The sequence below is a fragment of the Heliangelus exortis genome, chromosome 30, assembly GCF_036169615.1.
Source record: "Heliangelus exortis chromosome 30, bHelExo1.hap1, whole genome shotgun sequence".
NCBI classification, from domain to species: domain Eukaryota; kingdom Metazoa; phylum Chordata; class Aves; order Apodiformes; family Trochilidae; genus Heliangelus; species Heliangelus exortis.
In genome coordinates this window covers 1,390,800-1,412,745 of record NC_092451.1, presented here as the reverse complement: position 1 = coordinate 1,412,745, position 21,946 = coordinate 1,390,800, and the positions used below count along the sequence as shown (strand labels likewise).

The window sequence follows — 21,946 nt, the reverse complement described above, 5'->3', positions numbered from 1 at the left end:
TCATTATCTAAGAAGCAGTCCCGGGCTTTGCTGGGGACTTCTGGCTGCTCTACAAAGCAATTTCAGTATTATTATTATTGGAAGAAAAACAACTACTAATCCTCTGTTTAAATGACCAGCAAGCTCCCTGCAGGCAATGCTCTGCCAAAACACTTCTCCACCTGATTTTATTTCATGTAGGTTTTGTTGTTTTCTTTAAATTCAGCTTTAACTTTTGTAATGGGGGTTGTAGATGCTTTTGTCAGGAAAATGTTTTACAGACCACTGGGAATGTGATTCCTTGGTGCAGGGGGGGGAGGAGGTGGCCTCAGCTTGTCCACGATCAAATTGTGTTACAGAGGTGTGAAAAGTGCAAATTTCCTTTTAGGTCACTCCAAGCCCTGTTTTTTGGAGGAGCACTGGGGAATGAAAAGCTAAATTTTTAAATTTTTTGCAGGTAAGTAGAGTTCTGGTGTACCCTGCAGCTCTGCTTCTGTGTCTGCAGCTGGTGGCAGAGCAGCTGCCTGAGGTGTCACATCTGAGGTGTCACATCCAAGATGTCACATCCAAGATGTCACATCCGAGGTGTCACATCTGCTGCCCCAGTGTGGCTGAGGAAAAGGAACCACTCCTGGCCCAGCCCCTGAGCTGTCTGGGGAGGAGCAGTTGGGATGGATGGAGCTGGAGCCTCTCTTCCCTTGGGATCAGGTCCCCACAAACCCTCTGGAGCTGCAGCTGAACCTTTTAAGTCTTGCCTGGAGGTCTCTCCTGGGATTTTTTAGCCCTGGGTGAATATTTCTGCAGGTGCAAAAGGAACTGGAGCAGGCAGGAGGGGTGTCTGCCAGGGCTGAGTTCATCCTTCTGAGATGGTGTCCTGGGATAAACACAAGTTCAGCTGAAAAGAGGACAGGAAATTTATCCCTTTTTTTACTCAAACTGGAGGTAAGGAATGCCATGAATTTTCCTAGGAAGTGTCCTTTGGCCTGGAACAGCCAAACAGTTGTTTTTCACACCCACCTTTGGTTTGAGGGAAGCTTTTCAGTTGAAAGCCAGCCCTTCAAAAGGGAAATGGGGACTATTCTGCCTGGAAAATGTTTAACTGAAGTATTGCTGCACTTCTGAAATGAATGATGTAATTTAGAAGATGTCAAAACAGAAAACTTCCATCTTTCAACTTTCCACTTTTTTCTTTTCCCCTTTTTTTTTCCTTTTCCCTAGAAAAACAAACAAAAAAAAAAAGAAAGTATTCCCTGGCTTTGACAGGGATTTGTAAATAGTTTGTCATCTCACCACATGCATTCCCCCCCCCCCTAGGCTGATTTTCTTAGCAAATGAAATAAATGCCACCAAGCCCAAGAGGACCCAGCAAAGGGGGGGACACAAGTTCAGCTGAAATGAAGCCCCAGAGGAGCAGCAGCCTGCAGAGCTGGCCCCAGATTTATGATCAGGGTAATCATGCCTTCAGCACCACTTTATTGCCTTTCTCCCTTCTCCTTCCCTGCACGCCTGTGGCTTTCAGTTTGCTGGAGGAGGAGTGAGAGAAGAAGCTGGCAGGAGGAATTTTCCTGTCTTTTTGTTGGGTTTTTTTTTGTTGTTTCTTTTTTTTTTTTTTTTTGTAGTAATGGGCACTCTGTGTGTGTGCGGGCGTGCACACCGGCTCTGCCTCCCTGTCCATCTCCTTCCTCCCTGCTCCATCCATGCACAGCATGATATAAACAAACCTGCCTCTGGACATGTCATGGCTTAAAATAGATGTTCAGACATCAGCCTTGCCACGGCAGCAGCAGCAGCAGCAGCAGCAGCAGCAGGAAGGACATGGCCGACTGGATCTGATCCCAGGCTTCGTTTGGAGCTGAGCAATCCCAGCCCCTCACTAAGGTAGAGTTAAGGGGGTGGGCATCTCCTCCCTCCCTCCTGTCTCTCTGTCTGTCTGTCTGTCTGTCTGCAGGCTCAGCAGCCTCTTCTTCAGCACTGCCCCTTCTCAGCTGGCTCTGGGCACCAAAGCAGCTCTGGATCTCTCCCCCCTCTCTCCAGGGGCTCCGGATGCACCCAGCAGCATGGGGGGATTCCCTGGGCTTGGCCAAAAAGGGGAAGGAGGGGTGTGGGGGGGTCCTGTGGGGGGGTCTGAGTGCCAGGGATGCTTTGAGGTCCTGGAGATGGGGCAGTTTCTCTTCCCCTGCAGCACTAAGGGGGGGTGGCAGGGTGGTGTGGGGGGGCTGAGATGCTGGGGGGAGCTTTGGGTCCAAGGTTTTGTAGAGCTACATCCCAGGGGAGGTATGGATTGCTGTTTCCCAAACAGCTGCAGCAATAAGAGGGTCTGCTGCTTTGTTTTTAGGGTTTTTTGGGGTTTTGTGGGGGTTTTTTTGGCTAATGAAAGGCTTATCCTGATTATTTAATTGCCTTTTCCAGGCCCTTCTTCTGGTTGTTTCTTACCAGTGCCTGGGGCTGGTGGCATGTGGCTGTGCTGCAGCCAAGGTCACAGCAGGTTTAAGGGCCCCAGCACATGGCCAGGCCAAGTGCCTTTTCCTGCTGGGGTTTGCCAGCTCCCAGCATGAAGGAGTCCAAAATTCATCTGAGCAGGGGAGATGTGTCAGGGTGAAATCTGAATTCCCCCACAAGCTGAAGGAATGGGATGGGATGGGATGGGATGGGATGGGATGGGATGGGATGAGCAGTGCAGACAGCCTGGGCAGCACCCCAGGGTGCCAGGCAGGCTCAGAAGTGGGAGCCTGGAGCAGGGAGAGGGAAAGATATCCAGGAGTCTCTCTCTGGATTCCCTCAGAGCTCTCCCATGCCCTTGCAATGTTTTCCTCCTCTGCAGATTTGCCAAGAAGTGGCTGGAGGCTGCTGGCTGCTGCCTTGGGAAAAAGGGCAAAGCAGAGACAGACAGACAGACAGACAGACAGACAGACAGACAGACAGACGTGCTCTGATCCAGCCCTGAGGTCCCTCTGATCCCTCCCTGGAGTCCCAGAGAGAACTGATCAGTGCTGGGGGGCTGGGGGGGGGATGCTCTCTGGCCACTTTCCAGGGCAGGGAATTTTGTTCCCATGTCTGGGGGCAGCAGCAAAAGGAGGAACCTCTGAGGAACATCTCAGGGACTGTCACCTGCTCTGGGGGGGTTTCTTGGCATGATCTGAAGGTTTGAGAGCAGAGCTTGGTCCTAGAGGATCTGCTCTGTAAAATGAGCTTTCTCATCCTCTGAAATTAACTCTTCCCATCCCAAACCAGTCCTGAACTGCTGTACTGGGAGGGCTTCATCCCATCCCTCCCTCCCCGCAGGTTTTTGTGCTTGGTCTGCAGGAGTTTGGGTCCTGGCCAGACTCTGTGTGGTGCCATATGGAATCCTCCACCTGTCTGGGGGGGTTTTCCTCCTCCCCAGTCCTGGTGGCTTGCCCAGACCTGGCCGCTTTTCATCGCTTCTGATCCCAGGTTGGCAACATCAGTTCTGGAGCTGGCCTTGTCCTGCTGGCAGGCAAAACCCCAGAGCCAGCTCAGAAGGGAGGTGGTCCTGTGGAGAACACTCTTTGCCAGCGTGGCCTCAACCCAAAGTCTTGGGGCTGGAGCAAAACCTCAGCCTGAGGAGACTCAGCCATCTGCCTTTCTCTCTGGCTCCCTTTCTCAGCCCCTGGCATCAGCAGCTTTTCCCCAGCAGTGCTGCTGCTCCAAAGGGAGTGTAGGTGATGCTTTTGGCTCATACTGGGAACCACTGGGGAGCTGACTTGACACAGCCCTCTCAGCAGGAATGTGAGAACTGAGCATCTCCACCCAAAGGATGCAGCAAGAGGTCTTTAATTGCTCTGATGTTCTCTCCACTGCTTCCAGAACAGGACCGTGGGTGGCAACAGCAGCAGAAGTGACCTCCAGGCCACTCTCCGGCCTTCAGGAACCCACAGGTATGCCTTGTGGGTCTCAGCAGCTCCCATGGCATTCCTGTCCAGGTTTTCCAGGAATGGCACCAGGTCACCAAGCCGAGGCTCACGGGAGGAGCGACACCACCACCCCATCCTCAGCGTCTTTGAGCTGGAGAGGTTGCTGTACACAGGCAAGACAGCCTGTAACCATGCTGATGAGGTCTGGCCAGGGCTCTACCTGGGTGATCAGTAGGTATCAGAAAGGGACAAGAGCTTGGGGGGATGGTCCTGGGAGTATTTTTGTCAAATGGGGAAATCTGGCAGGGGGAGGTTGGGAAGAGCGAAGGGAGAGGAGGGGGAGGTGCACGGGGACAAAGGGGGGGGACAGAAACAGGACACAGGACACTGCTGGGGGGGGTGCTGTGCCCCTGGGGTCAGGGACTGAGCTTGGCTTCAAGTTCAAGAATCTTCAGTCTGGTTTTTCCTTTGGACCCATCCTTCTCGGAGGGAATTTTACAGGAGGACCCTGGCGCTGTCTTTGGAAACTTCACAGAATCACAGAATTGTCAGGGCTGGAAGGGACCCCAAAGCTCACCCAGTTCCAACCCCCCTGCTATGGGCAGGACACCTCCCACCAGCCCAGGTTGCTCAGAGCCCTGTCCAGCCTGGCCTTAAAAACTTCCAGGGATGGATGGGGCTTCCACCCCCTCTCTGGGCAACCTGTGCCAGGGTCTCAGCACCCTCATGGGGAAGAACTTTCTAACATCCAACCTCAATCTCCCCTCCTCTAGTTGGAATCCACTCCCCATGTCCCATCACTCCCTGACAGCCTAAAAAGTCCCTCCTCAGCTTTCTTGTAGCCCCTGCAGATACTGGAAGGTCACAATGAGCTCTCCTGGGAGCCTTCTCCTCTCCAGACTGAAAAACCCCAAATCTCTCAGTCTGTCCCCACAGCAGAGCTGCTCCAGCCCTCTGATCACCCTCCTGTCCCTTCTCTGGCCACTCTCCATCCCTTTCTTGTAACGGGGGCTCCAGAACTGGACCCAGAACCAGGTGGGGTCTCAGCAGAGCAGGGCAGAGGGGGAAATCCCTTCCCATTGACCTGCTGACCACGCTTCTCTTGATGCATCCCGGGATCCCGTTGGCTTTCTGGGCTGCCCCTTGTATTTCCCTAACCTGATTTTCCTCACCCCTTGCACTCCCTCTCACCCTCTGCAGAGATATAGCAGCCAACAGGAGGGAGCTGGCTCAGCTCCACATCACCCACATCCTCAATGCCTCCCACAGCAAGTGGAGGGGGGGTGCTGAGTACTACGAGGGCACGGGCATCCGGTACCTGGGCATCGAGGCCCACGACTCCCCTTCCTTTGACATGAGCCCCTACTTCTACCCTGCAGCTGATTTCATCCACCAAGCACTGAATGAAGGTCAGTGGGGAAAAGCACAGAGTCACAGACTCACAGAATCCCAGACTCAACTCACAGAATCCCAGAGCCACAGAATCCCAGAATCATTTGGGTTGGGAAGCACCTCAGAGCTCATCAAGTCCAACCCTTGCTCCACTCCCCCCGTGGTTCCCAGCCCATGGCACTGAGTGCCACATCCAGGCTCTTTTGAAATATCTCCAGGGATGGAGAATCCACCCCTGCCCTGGGCAGCCCATTCCAATGGCTGAGCACCCTCTCCAGAAAGAAATTCTTTCTCATGTCCAACCTAAACCTCCCCTGGCACAACTTGAGACCTCTTGTGCCCTCTTGTCTTGCTGAGAGTTGCCTGGGAAAAGAGCCCAACCCCCCCCTGGCTCCAACCTCCTTTCAGGGAGTTGGAGAGAGTGATGAGGTCTCCCCTGAGCCTCCTCTTCTCCAGCCTCAACACCCCCAGCTCCCTCAGCCCTTCCTCACAGGAATTCTGCTGGATCCCTTCACAGCCTCCTTGCTCTTCCAGAAAGATTTCTGGGACAGAACTGGTGGAGCAGGGATGGGATGAAACCAGCCCAGGCAGGTGGGAAGTCAGATCAACCTCCTGCTGTTTAAGTGTTGTAGGAAACAGAAGTATTTCTACCCTGGGATGGTGTCTCCTGCACTGAATCATCTCCTCCAAAGAGGCAATAGGCTGGGGGAGACCACTGGTCCCCCAGGTCACAATCCCAAGCTGTGGCTGGTCCTGTCCAGCCTGTTTTGGGAGGTGAAAATTCACTGGTGGAAGAGGAGGCCCTCGGTGCATCCTATCCATCCCCTAAGGGGCTCTACATCTGACCCCAGAGGCTGAGCCCCAGCTCCAGGGTGCCCCATGCTGCCAACACTTGAGGTCCTCAGGATTATTTTATTTTTTGTTCTGCTGTGACACTCCCCTGTGTTTCACACCCCCCCAGGAAGGATCCTTGTGCACTGTGCTGTTGGGGTCAGCAGGTCAGCCACCTTGGTCCTCGCCTACCTCATGATCCGGCACCACATGCCCCTGGTAGAAGCCATAAAAACAGTCAAGGATCACCGTGGGATCATCCCCAACAGGGGCTTCTTGCGCCAGCTGGTGGCCCTGGACAATGCCCTGAGGCTGAAGAGGAGTGCCTGAAGGAGGAGGAGAAGAGGGGACGTGTGGTGGGGGTGGGTGGTGCTCCCCTTCCATTAACCCCATGTCCTATTTAACCCCAAGCCCTGGCTCTTTCCTTTCCCCGTGTCAATGTTTAAAAATGTCAGGAAAGGAACGTTTCAGGGTTTGTCATCTCTGCCACCACTGCAGTCAGCTTTCAGCTGGGGAAGAGGAACAAGTAACAGAATGATGTTGCCTCTCTGTGGATATTTTAGCCACCCACTGGGTGTCACCCATCCCTTTCCAACAAAGAGAGATTTCAGGGGGAGATTCCAGCACAGATTGCTCCATGGGTGCTGCTGCAGGACAGAGGAGGAGCTCTGTGTCCTCAGCACCTCAGCAGATAAATCCAGCCCTAGATCTTCATCCACTGGAGGCCACCAACCCCCTGCCCTGCTGCCTGCTGAGTGGCTGGGTTGGAGGTTTTCCTCCTTGGCAGCTCGATGGGTGACATGGAGCTGGGTCCTGGGCCCCCCATCAGCTCAGGGGGTCCCCAGGCATGTGAGTTATTCCCAGGGGTAAAACACAGGCTCTCAACCTCCAATCTTGTCACCTGGGCAGGCCTGATGTGCAGCCTCCTTCCCAGCCTGCTTGCTCCAAGATGCCTGGGGAGGGATTTGGCCCTTTCCTCAATCCCTCTTGGCTCCAGGAAGCCTCCAGGGCTTCATTTCTCCCCCGTGGCAGATGCCTTTGCCAAGTCCTGTCCCTCCCTCCCCAGGGACTAAAGCTCTGTGTGTTCCTTGTCTTGTTTCCTATTTGTTTCTGGTCTGTGTAGCAATGTGAATTATTAGGTCTGGTGTGTGGGCTTGGGCAAAGAGGCCTTTTTGGTGTAGTGTTTGGGTGCCCCCCCATCTCTAGTGTTAACCAGTGAAAAATAAAGGCAGTGCTAAGGAAAAACCTTGTCCTTCCCTTGTGTGCTTTGTGGTCAGGCTGGGATCTGTCCCAGGAGGCAGAGAAATCACCCCGAGTGCTCTGGGCTGAGATGGACCCGAGTTCTCCCAGCTCCTTGGTCCAGGGGCTGAAGCTGTCAGACCCCACTGCTGCCCAGTGCCTGTGCTGGGCTTCCCCACTCATTTTATTTTATTTTGTTTTGTTTTGTTTTATTTTACTTTGTTTTATTAAGTTTTGTTTTGTTTTGTTTTGTTTGTTTTATTTTATTTTGTTTTGGTTTGGTTTATTTTGTTTTGTTTTGCTTTATTTTGTTTTATTTTGTTTTATTTTATTTTGTTTTGTTTTGCTTTATTTTGTTTTAGTTTGTTTTCTTTTATTTTATTTTCTTTTATTTCATTTTATTTAATTTTATTTTTTTATTATTTTATTTTATTTTATATATTTTATTATTTTATTTTAATTTTTTTTTCCTAGCAGTGGGGACAGCGAGTGAAGCTCCTGAAGGAAAACGGAGCCGGGCTGGCAGTGCCCAGGGTCAGCAGCCATCAGGAGGTGGCGATGTTGGTCACCCAAAGGCCGGCACCGAACCAGCACCCACCCAGACTGGCAGCAGGGTTGGGTTTGCAGGGGGGCAGGAACAGTGGGTCCGAGGTGGCACCAGTGGGTTCTGGGCTGCTCTTTCAAAGCCCTGAAAGTGCCCTGGGGTGCTGAGGGTGCTGAGGGTGCCAGGAGGACCTGGAGGGGAAGGGAGGAGCTGGTGTTGGGCAGCGTGCAGGGTTTGGTCCATGTCCTGCAGCCCCTCTGGGTGGTGCTGGGGGTGCTGGAGGTGCCAGAAGGTTCGGGAGGGGAGGACTGAGGGGTGGGAAGGTCCTGGCCCGTGTGATGGGTCCCCCGTCTGGGGTTTTGGGTTTGTTTTTTTTTTTTTTTTTGCAATTGGGGTTTGTGCTCCTGGCTGCTGCTGCTCAGCCCCCCCGGTGGGATCAGGGAGGCTCCGAGCAGGAGGTGAGGATGGGTTTGATGGATCAGGAAACAAATCCAGAGAGGGAAATGCGTGACAAGAGCCCGTGGGGTGCTGGGTGCTTGCAGTGGGATGGGAAAGCATCCTGATTTGGGGAGCACAGCACAGCCCCTGCCCCCAAACCTGCCCAATCCCTGGGGTTTTGGTGGAGGGAGACGGGCAGGACCCAGAGGGACAAGGTGAGGGCAGGCAGAAGGATTTCTCATCCCCTTCATTCTGGTCACCTGCAGGGTTTGGAATTCGGGTGGAAATGTCACGCGTGGTCAAACCCATCCCTGGTGGAAGCCTGAGAGCCAGCAGGAGCTCGGTGCCTTCCAGAAGGTTCCCCCAAACGGGCCGGGACAGACAGACGGGTCTGTCCATCTGTCAGACAGGACATCCCAAAAATCCCTGGCTGGGAGGAGAGGAGGAAGAGGAGGGAGGAGGAGGAAGGAGAGGCTGATGTGCTGAGCAGCCTCAGGTGTGGGGTGGGAGCCATCATCCCCCAGCTGGGGACAATCTGCCCGATCTGGGGGTTGGATCCTGTGCAATTAAATTCTGCTGCAATTAAGGGTGCCTGCTCCAACCCTTCTCCTCCTCATTTGTGCACTTTTAGGGGGGTATTTTTGGGACGGGATGGGACAGATGGGATGGGACCCGGGTAACCCAAACCTGGGCCATGTGCAGAGCTGGGTGCCGGGGTGTTCGAGCACCCCCTTTGCCTCCCGTGCAGGGGGAGAGATGCGTGGGGGGTGCAGGCATGGGAAGGAAAGCAAAGCAGAAAAACTCTCGGGGGAGGAAAAACACCCGAGTTTTGGGGGTTCCTCAGTGCCCGCAGCTCCCCAGCCCCGGGGGCCCCCGGGGTGCTCGGGGGGCGGCTCCGGGGGCTGCTGCGGGGGGGTCGGGGCGGGGTTTGCGGGCAGGGCTGCTCCCGGCTCCCGGCCCAGCCCCGCTCCCGGCCATGGGCGCCCATCCGAACCGGGCCGGGCCCGCGGAGCGGCTGCCGGATGCCCCCGTACCCGTGGTGCAACGGTGAGAGCGGAGCGGGGGGCTTGGGGGGGATGGGGATGGGGTCCCGGTCCAGGTCCCTTCCAGGGGAGGGGTGTGGGGTCTGGGGGGAGCGGACACCCCCCCCCTCCCCGCTGCTCCCGGTCCGTCCCAGCAGCTCGGGAAGGTTTTTGTCCTGCTCGCTGCCCATCCCCGCTCCGCAGCGGTGCGGGAGCTCCGGTCCGGTCCGGTTCTGGGGCTGTGCGGGTGGGGGTGAGCCCAGGGAGCAGTTTTAGTTCCAGAGAAGCGAATCCTCCTCAGCTGCCGGGGTTAAAGGCGATGAGTTTGCCGTCGTTTCGTGTGCTGAATGGGAAACAAAAGAAAAGAAACAACCCAAACCAAAACCCCAACCCCAAACTTCTCTCGTGCCTCCACAGAATTGGGATAAACTTCTTTCTAAAGGACCCCAGCCCAGGCCCTGCCTCCTCGTTCTCGTGTTCGCTGTAAGAAATCCTCAGGAACGTGGAACGGAGTCTGCACATGTGGAGGGGGTTTGGGATTAAATGAGAAGTGGTTTATTTTCCTGGCTAAATAGCTGAGAAGCTGCGCTGGGAATTCCACCATCAAAGCCCGGCCTCGGCAACAAAGGCTGGGTTCTTTTAATTTATGAAAAAGTTCCAGGCTTTGAAGCTAAATGTAAAGCAACCAGTGGGTTCCTCTCCTGTAACTCATACCTTGTGTCTTCTTGTGCAAGTCGGGGGATAAGAAGCTGCTGGTCCTGCAGGGTTAGCCCTGGACATGTGGTGTTTCCATGAAACGGGGAAGTAAGTGCTGCAGAGCAGCAAATGCAAACTGGGTTTGTGTTAAAGAAACATCCTAAATATCAGAGGCTTTGCTTACAGAGGCTCTGAGCAGCTCTGAGCTTTGGGAAACACCAGAAACAGAGCCCATCCTTGTTCAAAGGCCAAGCCATGAGTTTAGGAGACCAGCTGTGGGCATCTGACCTGAGCATTTTGGCTTTAAGCCCCAAAGTCACAAATATTCCAAGCAGCAGAGTCCAGCAAAATTCCTGCTCTGTGGGCTCTGAGGGACCTGAAAAGAACTGGGGTTGTTGGTGTGAGACCCAGTTGAAGAAATCCCATTTTTCAAGCCAAAGAATTTTATTCAAAATCTCTCAACAGGCCACGTTGCTGCCTCAGCATTTCAGCTGCTCTTTTGCATCATGGTTTTTCTTCTTGCTGCTCAGCTCTAGGCCAGGGGACTTGGTAGTCACTGGCCACGAGCCAGGTGGCTTCCTTGGGAAGGGATCTGGTTGTCCGTGGAAATCTGCTTGGCTTGGGGGCAACTTTTGCAGGAAACCCATCCCAGCAAAACTTACATGGATCTGCATCCAATTTTTGGACACAAAGCCCACAGCTTTTGTGTGGGAGGAGACAGAATGGTTTTATTTAATGACCTGCTGAGATTCCCATTTGTTTTATTGAACAAGAATTGGGGAGAGGGAGCAGCTCTGCTCAGCAAAAACTCCGTGCAGTCCGGGCAGAAACTTGTGGCTCTTTTGACTTGAAATCCTGGGAAATGCTGCAAACTGGTGTGGTGCAAGCCCCAGCCCTGGCTGGTTGGGCTGTAGCCTTGCTGCTTCAGCTCACAGAGAAGAGGTTTGCATGAAAAGCCCTTTGCAGGCACCCTGAGCCACCTTTCTGACCATCCCTGGAGTGAGAGGAACCCCAAAAGCCAACGTGTGGCTGTGGGGACTTCCAAAGATGTTTCATGAGCCCTCTGGTCTCAGTTTTCAGCTAAATAATTGTCTGCCCGTTCTGGTTCTGGGTACCAAACTGGTAGAATTAAGGCTAGAATTAAGGGGTTAGGTTGAGGTTGGCTTTAATGCCCATCAGGGCTTCATTTTGGGTTGGTTAAAGCCAGATTTGCTCCATTCTCCTCGAGCTAAAAATCTGGTTTGTCAGGCAGAGGGCTTTGTGCTCATGCAAACCATTGCTCAGGCAGTGTGCCCACGTCCCCAGGAGCTCTCGTGGGGAGGAGCAGGAGGGGAAGGGGCTGTTTGGGGTCAAGTTTGGGGTCACTTTTCCCATTGCCTTCCTGAGACACGCTGCTCCAGGGCTTATCCTGGCAGGACCTTGGCTGATGGCTGCTCCCCAAGCAGGGAAGGGAACTTCTCCAGAGCCACCCTCACTTTTTGGCTCTGCAGCCAAATTCTTGAAAGCCTCAGTGACAGGAATGAGCCTTGCTGAGCTGGGGAGTCTAAAATTATCCTTGCCAGCTGTGTTGGGGCTGCCAGGGACACCTTAGACTGAGTCCTCTCTGCTTCCTTCAGTACAGGGCTGCAAGTTACAGCATCTCTTGTGCCACCTCAGTTTTTTTCTGGGTTTTTTTCTGCATAGGGACATCCCTGTGCAGAGCTGTGAGGTCTGGGTGGTTCAGGGGTTTGTTTCTGGGTGGTTCAGGTGAGGTCTGGGTGTGATGTTCAGGGGTTTGCACGCTGGGTTCCTTACTTTTGAGTTCCTTACTTAAACTGAGGACAGAGGATGCTCTGGGGGGGTGAGTGTGGGCTCAGCAGGGTTTGGCATCCCTGGGATTTTCCTTCCCAGCCCCCTTTGTGCTTCTCCAGGGAGCTGGGAGCTGGGTGCAGGGCAAGTCCTGATGCTGGCCAGCAGCAGCAGCCCTCTGGGCCCCTCTCAGGAGGCTCTAATTCTGGTTTTGTTTGTTGCCCCAGCTCTCAGGGCATGCAGGGGAAAGGCTGGTGCTGCTCAGCAGATTCTCAGAATAGTTCTCAGCTGGAAGTACACATAGGAAACGTTATTGTTTTGCTTCTGACCCCTTATTGTTAGCACAAGCTACTGCTCTGTCTGGCCAGCTTTGAAGGAGGCTTCCTCCCTCCATCAGCAGCTGCTCCCTCTGCTCCACCATTACCTCATTCACTTGCTCAGTGGGATTTTTTTTTAGACCTGATACACTCTTTTTATTTTTTTTTTATTTTTTTTTTATTTTTTTATTTTTTTTTATTTCAGGGGAGGATTTCTCAATCATTTCCAGCAGGGAAATGGGGGGGGGGGAGGGAGAGGGGAAAAATAACAACCTTTCCTATTGTCTTTTCCTGCACCTGGTGGTCTCCAGAGCAGAAAGCTGGGAGAGAGGGACCTGACAAACAAATCCTCCCTGTCTTGCTCTGGGGATGAGGTGGCTGAGGAATTATCTCTGGTGATTACAAGAGGTGAAGCTCAGCCCTCTGGAGCAGGAAAATCCCATATCCTTCAGCCCAGCCTCCTGCCTGGTTCCCTTGTCCCTTGCATCCCCAGGGCACATGGATTCCAAGCACAGATATCCAGGGACAGCTGGGAATTGAGTGTCCCAGGGCAGGATCTCAGCCCAGGGATGGCTCCTGCTCATCCTGCTCGGGCTGCCCTTGCTGTGCAGATGTCCCAGGTCCCTCTGGAGCAAACCTGGGCTCTTGCTGCTCCCTGTGATCTCCAGGAGCAAATTGCATGAGAAACAGGCAGAGGAATTTCAGCAGGCTGGAATTAAACCCAGGAGTGTTCCTGGAGGAGTTTTTTGATGGGATTGAGGAGCAGAGGGTGCTGGGTGGAAGGGGAAGGGGGGAGATGCTCTGCTGAGCACAGATGGTTGGACATTAGAAATCAGACATTAGGTTGGACATGAGGAAGAATTTCTTTAGGGAGGGGGTGATCAGGCATTGGAATGGGCTGCCCAGGGAAGGGGTGGATTCTCCATCCCTGGAGATATTTCCAAAGAGCCTGGATGTGGCACTGAGTGCCATGGGCTGGGAACCACGGGGGGAGTGGAGCAAGGGTTGGACTTGATGATCCCAGAGCTCCTTTCCAACCCAAATGGTTTGGGATTCTGTGAGAGGAGAAGGGAAATGGGTTAAAACTTGGAGAGGGGAGATTGAGGTTGGAGATGGGGAAGAAATTCTTGAATTTGAGGGTGGGGAGAGCCTGGAACAGGTTGAGAGAGTTGGGGGTGTTGAGGCTGGAGAAGAGGAGGCTCAGGGGAGACCTCATCACTCTCTCCAGCTCCCTGAAAGGAGGTTGGAGCCAGGGGGGGGGTCAGGCAGATATCAGTAGGATAAGAGGGCACAGACTAAAGAATTTTTTCCTAATATCCAACCTAAACCTCCCCTGGCAGAGCTTCAGCTCTGCCAGGGGAGGTTTAGGTTGGATATTAGGAAAGGATTCTTTGCAGAGAGGGTGATCAGACCTTGAAATGGGCTGCCCAGGGAAGGGGTGGATTCTCCATCCCTGGAGATATTTCAAAAGAGCCTGGATGTGGCACTCAGTGCCATGGGCTGGGAACCACGGGGGGAGTGGAGCAAGGGTTGGACTTGATGAGCTCTGAGGTCCCTTCCAACCCAGCCCATTCTAGGATTCTATGATGGGGCTTGGGGGCTGCTTTCCCCTAAAGCCCCATCTGGGTGAGACCTGATGGGAAATCAGAGCTCCAGCTCCTGTGGGGTCAGGATGATTTTGGGACAGAAAAAGCAGAACTTATTGACTGCCAGAGCCTTCCTTGGCATCAGCTGCACGGGCTCTGGTGCTGCCTTTCCCACCCAAGTGGTTGGGGACCCTCCTGGGGTGGCCACTGGCTCTGCTCAGCTCCTCTGAATTTCCCCCTTGGTGTTGGGATTTTTGAGGCCCAGGCAGTGCCTGGGGTGTGCTGGCACCCAGGTTTTGGGGTGTGCTGGCACCCAGGTTTTGGGATGTGCTGGCACCCAGGTTTTGGGGTGCCAAAAAGGGGACTTGGTCACTGTGGTGCTCAACGTGCCCCAAAACCAAAACCAGCCCCTTGAGCAACGACAGATGCCAACTGGGTTTGTTTTGCAAATTCTTTTTTTTTTTTTTTTTTATTCTTCTTCTCTCTGTCCTTCCCTAAATCCCCTTCCAGCCTCCATGGATTTCTCTGGAGATGGAAGCACGGGGCCTCCTCTCCTCCCAGGTGCCTGGGTGCTGCCTGGGGTCAATTTGTGCTGCTGGAGGAGGATTTTGTGGCTGTGGAAATGCAGCAGCTTGTGCTGCCAGGGCCAGGAGAGAGACCTCCAGTGTCCTGGCTTTGCTCCAAGCTCTGGAGGGGACAGAGTCAGCCCGGGCTCTCCCCCTCTCACAGCACTTTTTTTTTTTTTTTTTTTTTTTTGGTGGTTTTTTTCTTGTTGTTGTTTTGTTTTGTGGGGTTTTTTTGTTTTGGGTTTTTTTTTGGTTTGGTTTGGTTTTGGTTTTTTTCCCCCTCCATCTCTTTTTTTTTTTTTTTTTTTTTTTTTTCCCCTTTCTAAATGCTGATTTTTCTCTTTCCACCCCAAAGGGTGCTCCTGCAGCCTGGGGCTGATTTACACCCCTAAACCCTGCACGATGCCCCCCATCACCTTCCAGGATCTGCCCCTCAACCTCTACATGGTCATTTTTGGGACGGGCATCTTCGTCTTCGTGCTCAGCCTCATCTTCTGCTGCTACTTCCTCAGGTGAGCTGGGGGGGGGCAGCACCCCCTGGGCCATCCCAACACCCCCAGTTTTTTTAGGTTTTTTTTTTTAAAAATCCTGCTGGAGGATTTTAAGGTGAAGGAGGAGCTGGGGGTGCTCCCGTGCCAGCACGGCTCCCACCCAAAGTGGGGGAGGGGGGATGTGGGGATGGGAATTGGGAATTTTCCCCCTGTGGGAATCCCAGTTTTTTGGGGAGCTGCTTGCCAGGAGGATCTGCCCTGAGGAGCAGGGTTGGCTCCTGCTCCCCCAGGACAGGAGGAAAAAGCAGGAAAAGCAGGAAAGGGGCTCTTGTTTTTCCGAGGGATGCATTGTCTTGGGCAGCGCCGCGGGGAGGGGGGGGTGGGGGTGGGGGGTGTGATTTTTCTTGACTTTACCCAACCCGGGAGGGTTATTTTTAAACCCAAAACCCGAGGCAGCAGAGCCCCGGGTGGCTCAGAGCTTCCTTCAGGATATCCCGGCTCTGCCAACCTCCCGTGCCGCTCCCAAACGTTTTTGGGACACATTTTTAGGGCACGTTTTAACTCTCCCCCCCCCCTCCCTTTCCCCCCGGCCAAGGTCACCGCGGGGCCGGGAGCTGAAACGCTGGGAATGGGAATAACGGAATAACGGGAATGATGGGAATGGAGCGGTTCCTGCAGCACCAGGGACTTCCGAAGGGAATCCAGGAGCCTCTGAGCGCTCCCCCTGGGGGCACCGGAGCCCCAGGAGCTGCTCCCGGAGCCTCGGAGCTGCCGCTCCCCCCGGGCGTGACCCTTGAGGGGGCTGTAAAACTCTGATTTTTTGCTGTAAAACTGGCTTTTTCCTGTAAAACTCTGCTTTTTTCTGTAAAACTCGAGTTTTTTTCTGTAAAACTCTGATTCTTCCTATAAAACTCTGATTTTTTCCTGTAAAACTCTGCTTTTTCCTGTAAAACTCTGATTTTTTGCTGTAAAACTGGCTTTTTCCTGTAAAACTCTGCTTTTTTCTGTAAAACTCGAGGTTTTTTCTGTAAAACTCTGATTTTTCCTATAAAACTCTGATTTTTTTTCCTGTAAAACTCTGCTTTTTTGCTGTAAAACTCTGCCTTTTCCTGTAAAACTCGAGGTTTTTTTCTATAAAACTGATTTTTCCTGTAAAACTGTTTTGTTTGTTGTAAAACTCCTTTTTTCCTGTAAAACTCTGCTTTTTTCTGTAAAACTCTGCTTTTTTTCTGTAAAACTCGAGTTTTTTTCACTGTAAAACTCTGAATTTTCCTATAAAACTCTGATTTTTTTCCTGTAAAACTCTGATTTTTTTCCTGTAAAACTCTGCTTTTTCCTGTGAAACTCGAGTTTTTTCCTGTAAAACTCTGCTGTTTTGCTGTAAAACTCTGCCTTTTCCTGTAAAACTCGAGGTTTTTTTCTATAAAACTGGTTTTTCCTGTAAAACTGATTTTTTTGCTGTAAAAACTCCTTTTTTTCCTGTAAAACTCTGATTTTTTTGCTGTAAAATTCTGCTTTTTGCTGTAAAACTCTGCTTTTTGCTGTAAAACTCTGCTTTTTTCCTATAAAACTGCTTTTTTCCTGTAAAATTCGGCCTTTTTGCTCTAAATTCTACCTTTTTGCTGTAAAACTCTGATTTTTTTTGCTATAAAACTTCCTTTTCTTCCTGTAAAACACTGATTTTTTTTTCCTGTAAAACTCTGCTTTTTTGCTGTAAAACTGATTTTTTTTCCTCCCCCTTCCCAGCAAGCTGCGGCACCGGGCTCAGAGCGAGCGGTTTGGGTACAAAGAGGTAAATTCTGGGGGTTTTCCAGGGGTCCAGGAGGAGGAGGTGGGGGGGGGGTGGGATGGGGTGGGGATGGGGTGGGATGGGGTGGGATGGGATGGGGTGGGGTGGGATGGGATGGGGTGGGGTGGGATGGGGATGGGATGGGATGGGATGGGGTGGGGTGGGATGGGATGGGGTGGGGTGGGATGGGGTGGGATGGGGATGGGGATGGGGTGGGGTGGGATGGGATGGGGTGGGGTGGGATGGGATGGGGTGAGATGGGATGGGGATGGGGTGGGGTGGGATGGGGGTGGGATGGGGTGGGATGGGGATGGGATGGGGTGGGATGGGGATGGGGTGGGATGGGATGGGATGGGGTGGGATGGGGTGGGATGGGATGGGGTGGGATGGGGTGGGATGGGGTGGGATGGGACGGGATGGGGCGGGATGGGGTGGGATGGGGTGGGATGGGATGGGATGGGATGGGGTGGGATGGGACGGGATGGGGCGGGATGGGGTGGGATGGGATGGGACGGGATGGGGCGGGATGGGGTGGGATGGGGTGGGATGGGATGGGGTGGGATGGGGTGGGATGGGACGGGATGGGGCGGGATGGGGTGGGATGGGGTGGGATGGGATGGGGTGGGATGGGGTGGGATGGGGTGGGATGGGACGGGATGGGGCGGGATGGGGTGGGATGGGGTGGGATGGGGTGGGATGGGATGGGGTGGGATGGAGGCTCCAGCTGCCCCTTCCTGCCTCATTTTTCAGCCAAATCCTTCCCGTGTTCATCCTCCTCTTCCTCTTTTTTTTTTTTTTTCCCCTTCAGGTGGTTCTGAAAGGTGACGCCCGGAGGCTGAACGTGCACGGGGTGCGTGGGAGCACCCACGGGTGGGGCTGGAGTGGGAGGGGCTGGGGTGGGAGGGGCTGATGCTCCCGAGCACATTCCCCCTGCTCCAGAGGGTGGGGGGAGGGAAACCTCCATCCCCAGGGAACCCGACTGGAAACCCCCGGGAAAATCCCCACCCGGTGGGAAGCAGAACCACGCGTGGGGGTGGGTTCGGGGGGGGGTTCTGACCCACTCTGCCTCCCCCCCCCACAGCAAACCTGTGCCGTGTGCCTGGAGGACTTCAAGGTGAAGGAGGAGCTGGGGGTGCTCCCGTGCCAGCACGGCTTCCACCGCAGGTGAGTGCGGCGTGGGGGGAAGTGGGGATGGGAAGTGGGGATTTTCCCCCGTGGGAATCCTGCCCACCCCCTCGGAACCCCCCAGGTGCCTCCTGAAGTGGTTGGAAATTCGCTGCGTCTGCCCCATGTGCAACAAAACCATGGTGGGCCCGGCCCAGCCCCGCCCCGGGATCGGAACCATCCTGGATGAGTTGGTGTGAGCAGCGCCAGCCTGCCGGGATCCCACCGGCACCGAGAGCTGGATCCTGCTGGGATCCCGCTGGGACCGAGAGCTGGATCCTGCTGGGATCCCACCGGTACCGAGAGCTGGATCCTGCTGGGATCCCACCAGGACCAAGAGCTGGATCCTGCTGGGATCCTGCCCGGACCGAGAGCCGGATCCTGCCGGGATCCCGCTGGGAGCGAGAGCCGGATCCTGCTGGGATCCCACCAGGACCGAGAGCTGGATCCTGCTGGGATCCTGCCCGGACCGAGAGCTGGATCCTGCTGGGATCCCACCAGGACCGAGAGCCGGATCCTGCCGGGATCCCGCTGGGAGCAAGAGCCGGATCCTGCTGGGATCCCACCGGGACCAAGAGCCGGATCCTGCTGGGATCCCACCGGGACCGAGAGCCAGATCCTGCCGGGACCAAGAGCCAGATCCTGCCGGGATCCCACCGGCACCGAGAGCCGGATCCTGCCCAGATCGAGAGCTGGATCCTGCCGGGATCCCACCGGCACTGAGAGCCGGATCCTGCCGGGACCGAGAGCCGGATCCTGCCGGGATCCCACCGGCACCGAGAGCCGGATCCTGCTGGGATCCTGCCCGGACCGAGAGCCGGATCCTGCTGGGATCCCGCTGGGACCGAGAGCCGGATCCTGCTGGGATCCCACCAGGACCGAGAGCCGGATCCTGTCGGGATCCCACCGGGACCAAGAGCCGGATCCTGCTGGGATCCTGCCGGGACCGAGAGCCGGATCCTGCCGGGACCGAGAGCTGGATCCTGCCCGGACCGAGAGCCGGATCCTGCCGGGATCCCGCTGGGACCGAGAGCCGGATCCTGCCGGGATCCTGCTGGGACCAAGGGCCGGACCCTGCTGGGATCCCACCAGGACCGAGAGCCGGATCCTGCCGGGATCCCACCAGGACCGAGAGCCGGATCCTGCCGGGATCCCACCGGGACCAAGAGAGGGATCCCACCGGGACCGAGAGCCGGATCCTGCCCGGACCGAGAGCCGGATCCTGCCGGGACCAAGAGCCGGATCCTGCCGGGATCCCACCGGGACCAAGAGCCGGATCCTGCTGGGACTGAGAGCCGGATCCTGCGAGGATCCTTTCGGACCAAGAGCCGGATCCTGCCGGGATTCTGCTGGGACTGAGAGCCGGATCCAGCCGGGACCAAGGGATGGAGTGGGAATTCCACAGGGACCGCCCCCCCCCGGATGGAGGAGGCAGCCCCAGCCCCAGGGATCCAACAATCCCGGGAGGATTCAGGAATTCCGAGTTGGGATTTTTAACTTGTGGATCATCCGGCATTGCTTGTATTTTCCGGGGTTTTTTTTGGTTGGTTGGTTTTTCTTTGGTTTGGATTTTTATTTTTTTTTTGGGGGGGGGGGTTTGTTGTTTTTTTTTTAATTTGTGTTTGGTTGCTTTGGGTTTGTTTTTTTCTCTTCGTTCTTTTGCTTTTTTTTTTTTTGTTTTTGCTTCTTTTTGTTTCTTTTTGTTATTTTTGTTGGGGGTTTTTGTGTTTTTCTGTTTTTTGTTTCTTTCTTGGGGTGTTTTTTTTTTTTTTTAGTTTGGTTGGGTTTTCTTGTTCTTTTTCGTTTGTTTTTTTTTTGTGTGGTGTTTTTCGTTTTTTAAATTTGTTGCTTTGTTTTGGTTTTTTTTACCTCATTCTGGCTCCGATCCCACTGTCACGGGGGGGGGGGGGGGGGGGGGGGGGGAGGGGGAGGTTTCCCCCGTGGGAACCCGAACCCCTCCCCCCCTTTGCCACACTGAGGGTTTTTGTAGCAGACCCCACGCCCCGGGGTTTTGTTCCATTTGGTGGAAAACTCGGATTAAACGGGCAAATCCTGGGGTGCGCTCAGCCGGGGCCCCGAAACCCCAGGAATTCACCCCAAAACCACCCGCACCGAGTCAAAATGGCGCCCGCTCACTTCTGTTAGTTGAACACTAAAGTATCTGACGTCATCAGTGACGTCACCCCCGGCGCTCAGAAGGGTCCATGTGTGCCACGTCGTAACGTCAGGGCGCACACGTCACGCAGCCGCGTGCCGCTCCCATTCATCATTCGCATTGAACCGGAAGGATCAACCGAGAACGCCCCCCAGCGCCTCATCCCACTGCCCCGCTCCTCACCTCGAGGTCAGGGCGACACGAGGCCGCTCCCCGTTCCTCCCCCCTTCCGCTGCCCGACGTCCCGCACCAAGCAGCCCCCGCACCCGCGGCCTCCTCCTCCTCCCTTTCCCTGCCCCGCACCGTCGCGCCTTCCCCGCAATCCCGCTCCTCATTACGCATGCTAATTTATTCACGCGGCGCCACGCCCCTTCTCGGCGCTTTACGGCAAGGAGGAGGGAGGCTTTGCGACACGCCGCGCTTTGCGGCAAATGGCGGCGCCCAGGCTGCGGCTGCCGGGGGTCTCTGCCCGCAGAGCGCTGCTGGCTCCAAGGGGAGAGCGTGCGGGAGTTTAAAAGCGTTTTAAAGCCGCGGGAGGTTTTGTTGCGGGGTGGGAAGCGGCCCTGGAGTGCGGGGGAAGGTGATGGAGCTCAGCGGTGCGGCGCGGGCCCGGAGTCCGGAGGGTTCGGAGCCGCCTTCCCCCTCCCCCCCGGTTCCGCCGGGCCAGGAAATTCTCCTCCAGCTCCGGAAAGTCCTTTCCCAGGGAGCCGGCGGCGCCAGCGAGGAGCTCAGGGAGCTGAGCGCCCTGGTGGAGGCTGCGGATCCCCGGGGGCTCTGGAGGGGCTGAGCCCCGCAGCGCTGGGCGAGCTGGCGGCCGAGCTGAGTGGCCACGCAGCCCCCCCGAGGCACGAGTGGGGTGCTGGGGATCCCCCCGGCGGGGACAGCGCCTGCACTGCCACGGCTGAGAGAGCAGCAGAGGTCGGGGGGGTTTTCCTGCACCTCCTGGGGAAGCTGGAAGCTGCCAAGGCCGAGGAATCCCTGGGTCCCCGCGTGGTGGGTCCGGTCCTGACCCGCGTGAGGGGACACGTTTACATCTTCGCTGTCACGCACCTCGTGGAGAGGCCCTGGACGAGCAGGAGGTCCCAGTCGGTGGCTGAGGAGGTGCTGGTGCTGCTGGTTCGGGCTGCAGGGTGTGGACAGTGGCTGAATTCTGCGGGGGCAGCAGGAGGCTGAGGAAGGAGGATTTGGAGCAGTGATGAGGATCCTGAAACAGGAGCTGACCAAGTGAGTGGCACGGGGAGAGGGAGGTGTGGCTGGAAATCCACCACCTGCTGAGGCCACACCTGGAGTATTGTGTCCAGTTCTGGGCCCCTCAGTTCAAGAAGGACAGGGAAAGTGCTTGAAAGAGTCCAGAGCAGAGCTACTGAGATGATTAAGGGAGTGGAACATCTCCCTTATGAGGAAAGGCTGAGGGAGCTGGGTCTCTTTAGTTTGGAGAAAGGAGACTGAGGGGTGACCTCATCAATGTTTTCAAATATGTAAGGGGTGAGTGTCAGGGAGATGGAGTTAGGCTTTTCTCAGTGGTGACCAGTGATAGGACAAGGGTAATGGGTGTAAATTGGAGCATAGGAGGTTCAAGTTGAATATCAGAAAAAATTTTTTACTGTAAGGGTGACGGAGCCCTGGAACAGGCTGCCCAGGGGGGTTGTGGAGTCTCCTTCACTGGAGACATTCAAACCCACCTGGACACGTTCCTAGGGGATGTACTCTAGGGGCCCTGCTCTGGCAGGGGGGGTTGGACTAGATGATCTTTCGAGGTCCCTTCCAACCTCTAGGATTCTATGATTCTATGATTCTATGAAATCCTGGGAACTTTTGGGAAGCTGGGAGGTCATAGAATCCTAGGATTAACAGTGGGAGCAATAGGAACAGCTTTCCCTTCCCTAACACCCTGCACAACAGCAGCAGCCAAAGCAGAGGTTCCCTCCTGCAAGCTCCACCACTGCCACCAGGGAGATGGATGCATGGGACAGGGACTTGTGCTCCTGCAACAACTTCTGTGGGAGCTCTTCTGCCACTGCAGTTATTCTGCTACTAAAACTCACCACACTTGATTTTTTTTTTTGCTTTGTAATTA

The 21,946-nt window shown here is 54.9% G+C and overlaps 3 protein-coding genes, 1 long non-coding RNA gene and 1 other non-coding gene across 9 annotated transcripts in view; 4 read left to right on the top strand and 1 right to left on the bottom strand.

The window, feature by feature from the left end:
• LOC139788789 (uncharacterized) overlaps positions 1 to 7,319 on the top strand; it is a 58,851-nt gene extending 51,532 nt beyond the window's left edge. Inside the window, exon 2 of the long non-coding RNA XR_011722939.1 lies at positions 6,782 to 7,319. This is a non-coding gene — a long non-coding RNA (uncharacterized lncRNA). The remainder of the gene's footprint in view (positions 1 to 6,781) is intronic.
• DUSP26 (dual specificity phosphatase 26) lies at positions 1,607 to 7,319 on the top strand. Of its 4 annotated transcripts, none has more exons than XM_071729004.1 (5): positions 1,708 to 1,857; positions 3,605 to 3,726; positions 3,810 to 4,082; positions 5,052 to 5,260; positions 6,205 to 7,319. In XM_071729004.1, coding segments are annotated over exons 2-5 (684 nt in total). In that variant the 5' UTR covers positions 1,708 to 1,857; positions 3,605 to 3,724; the 3' UTR covers positions 6,405 to 7,319. The 4 variants fall into 4 exon arrangements, with proteins under 4 accessions (XP_071585109.1, XP_071585107.1, XP_071585105.1 ...); XM_071729007.1 differs by having other exon boundaries at positions 1,709 to 1,857; positions 3,805 to 4,082; XM_071729008.1 differs by lacking the exon at positions 3,605 to 3,726 and having other exon boundaries at positions 1,607 to 1,857.
• A 1,736-nt stretch (positions 7,320 to 9,055) lies between these two features.
• On the top strand, positions 9,056 to 17,986 carry RNF122 (ring finger protein 122). 2 transcript variants are annotated; one of them, XM_071729217.1, is made up of 6 exons: positions 9,056 to 9,342; positions 14,626 to 14,782; positions 16,508 to 16,553; positions 17,359 to 17,400; positions 17,632 to 17,714; positions 17,800 to 17,986. In XM_071729217.1, the coding sequence occupies exons 1-6, from the start codon at positions 9,318 to 9,320 to the stop codon at positions 17,912 to 17,914; spliced, it is 468 nt and encodes a 155-aa protein (XP_071585318.1). In that variant the 5' UTR covers positions 9,056 to 9,317; the 3' UTR covers positions 17,915 to 17,986. The 2 variants fall into 2 exon arrangements, with proteins under 2 accessions (XP_071585318.1, XP_071585317.1); XM_071729216.1 differs by lacking the exon at positions 17,632 to 17,714 and having other exon boundaries at positions 9,257 to 9,342; positions 17,800 to 17,963.
• Positions 17,987 to 19,835: 1,849 nt separating this feature from the next.
• Positions 19,836 to 21,946, top strand: part of TTI2 (TELO2 interacting protein 2) — a 5,658-nt gene continuing 3,547 nt past the window's right edge. Inside the window, exons 1-2 of the mRNA XM_071728896.1 lie at positions 19,836 to 19,854; positions 19,961 to 21,037. Coding sequence (XP_071584997.1) covers positions 19,836 to 19,854; positions 19,961 to 21,037 — 1,096 coding nt within the window. The remainder of the gene's footprint in view (positions 19,855 to 19,960; positions 21,038 to 21,946) is intronic.
• On the bottom strand, positions 19,905 to 20,004 carry LOC139788944 (small nucleolar RNA U13). The gene has a single exon (XR_011722990.1). It is a non-coding gene; the product is annotated as a small nucleolar RNA U13 (small nucleolar RNA).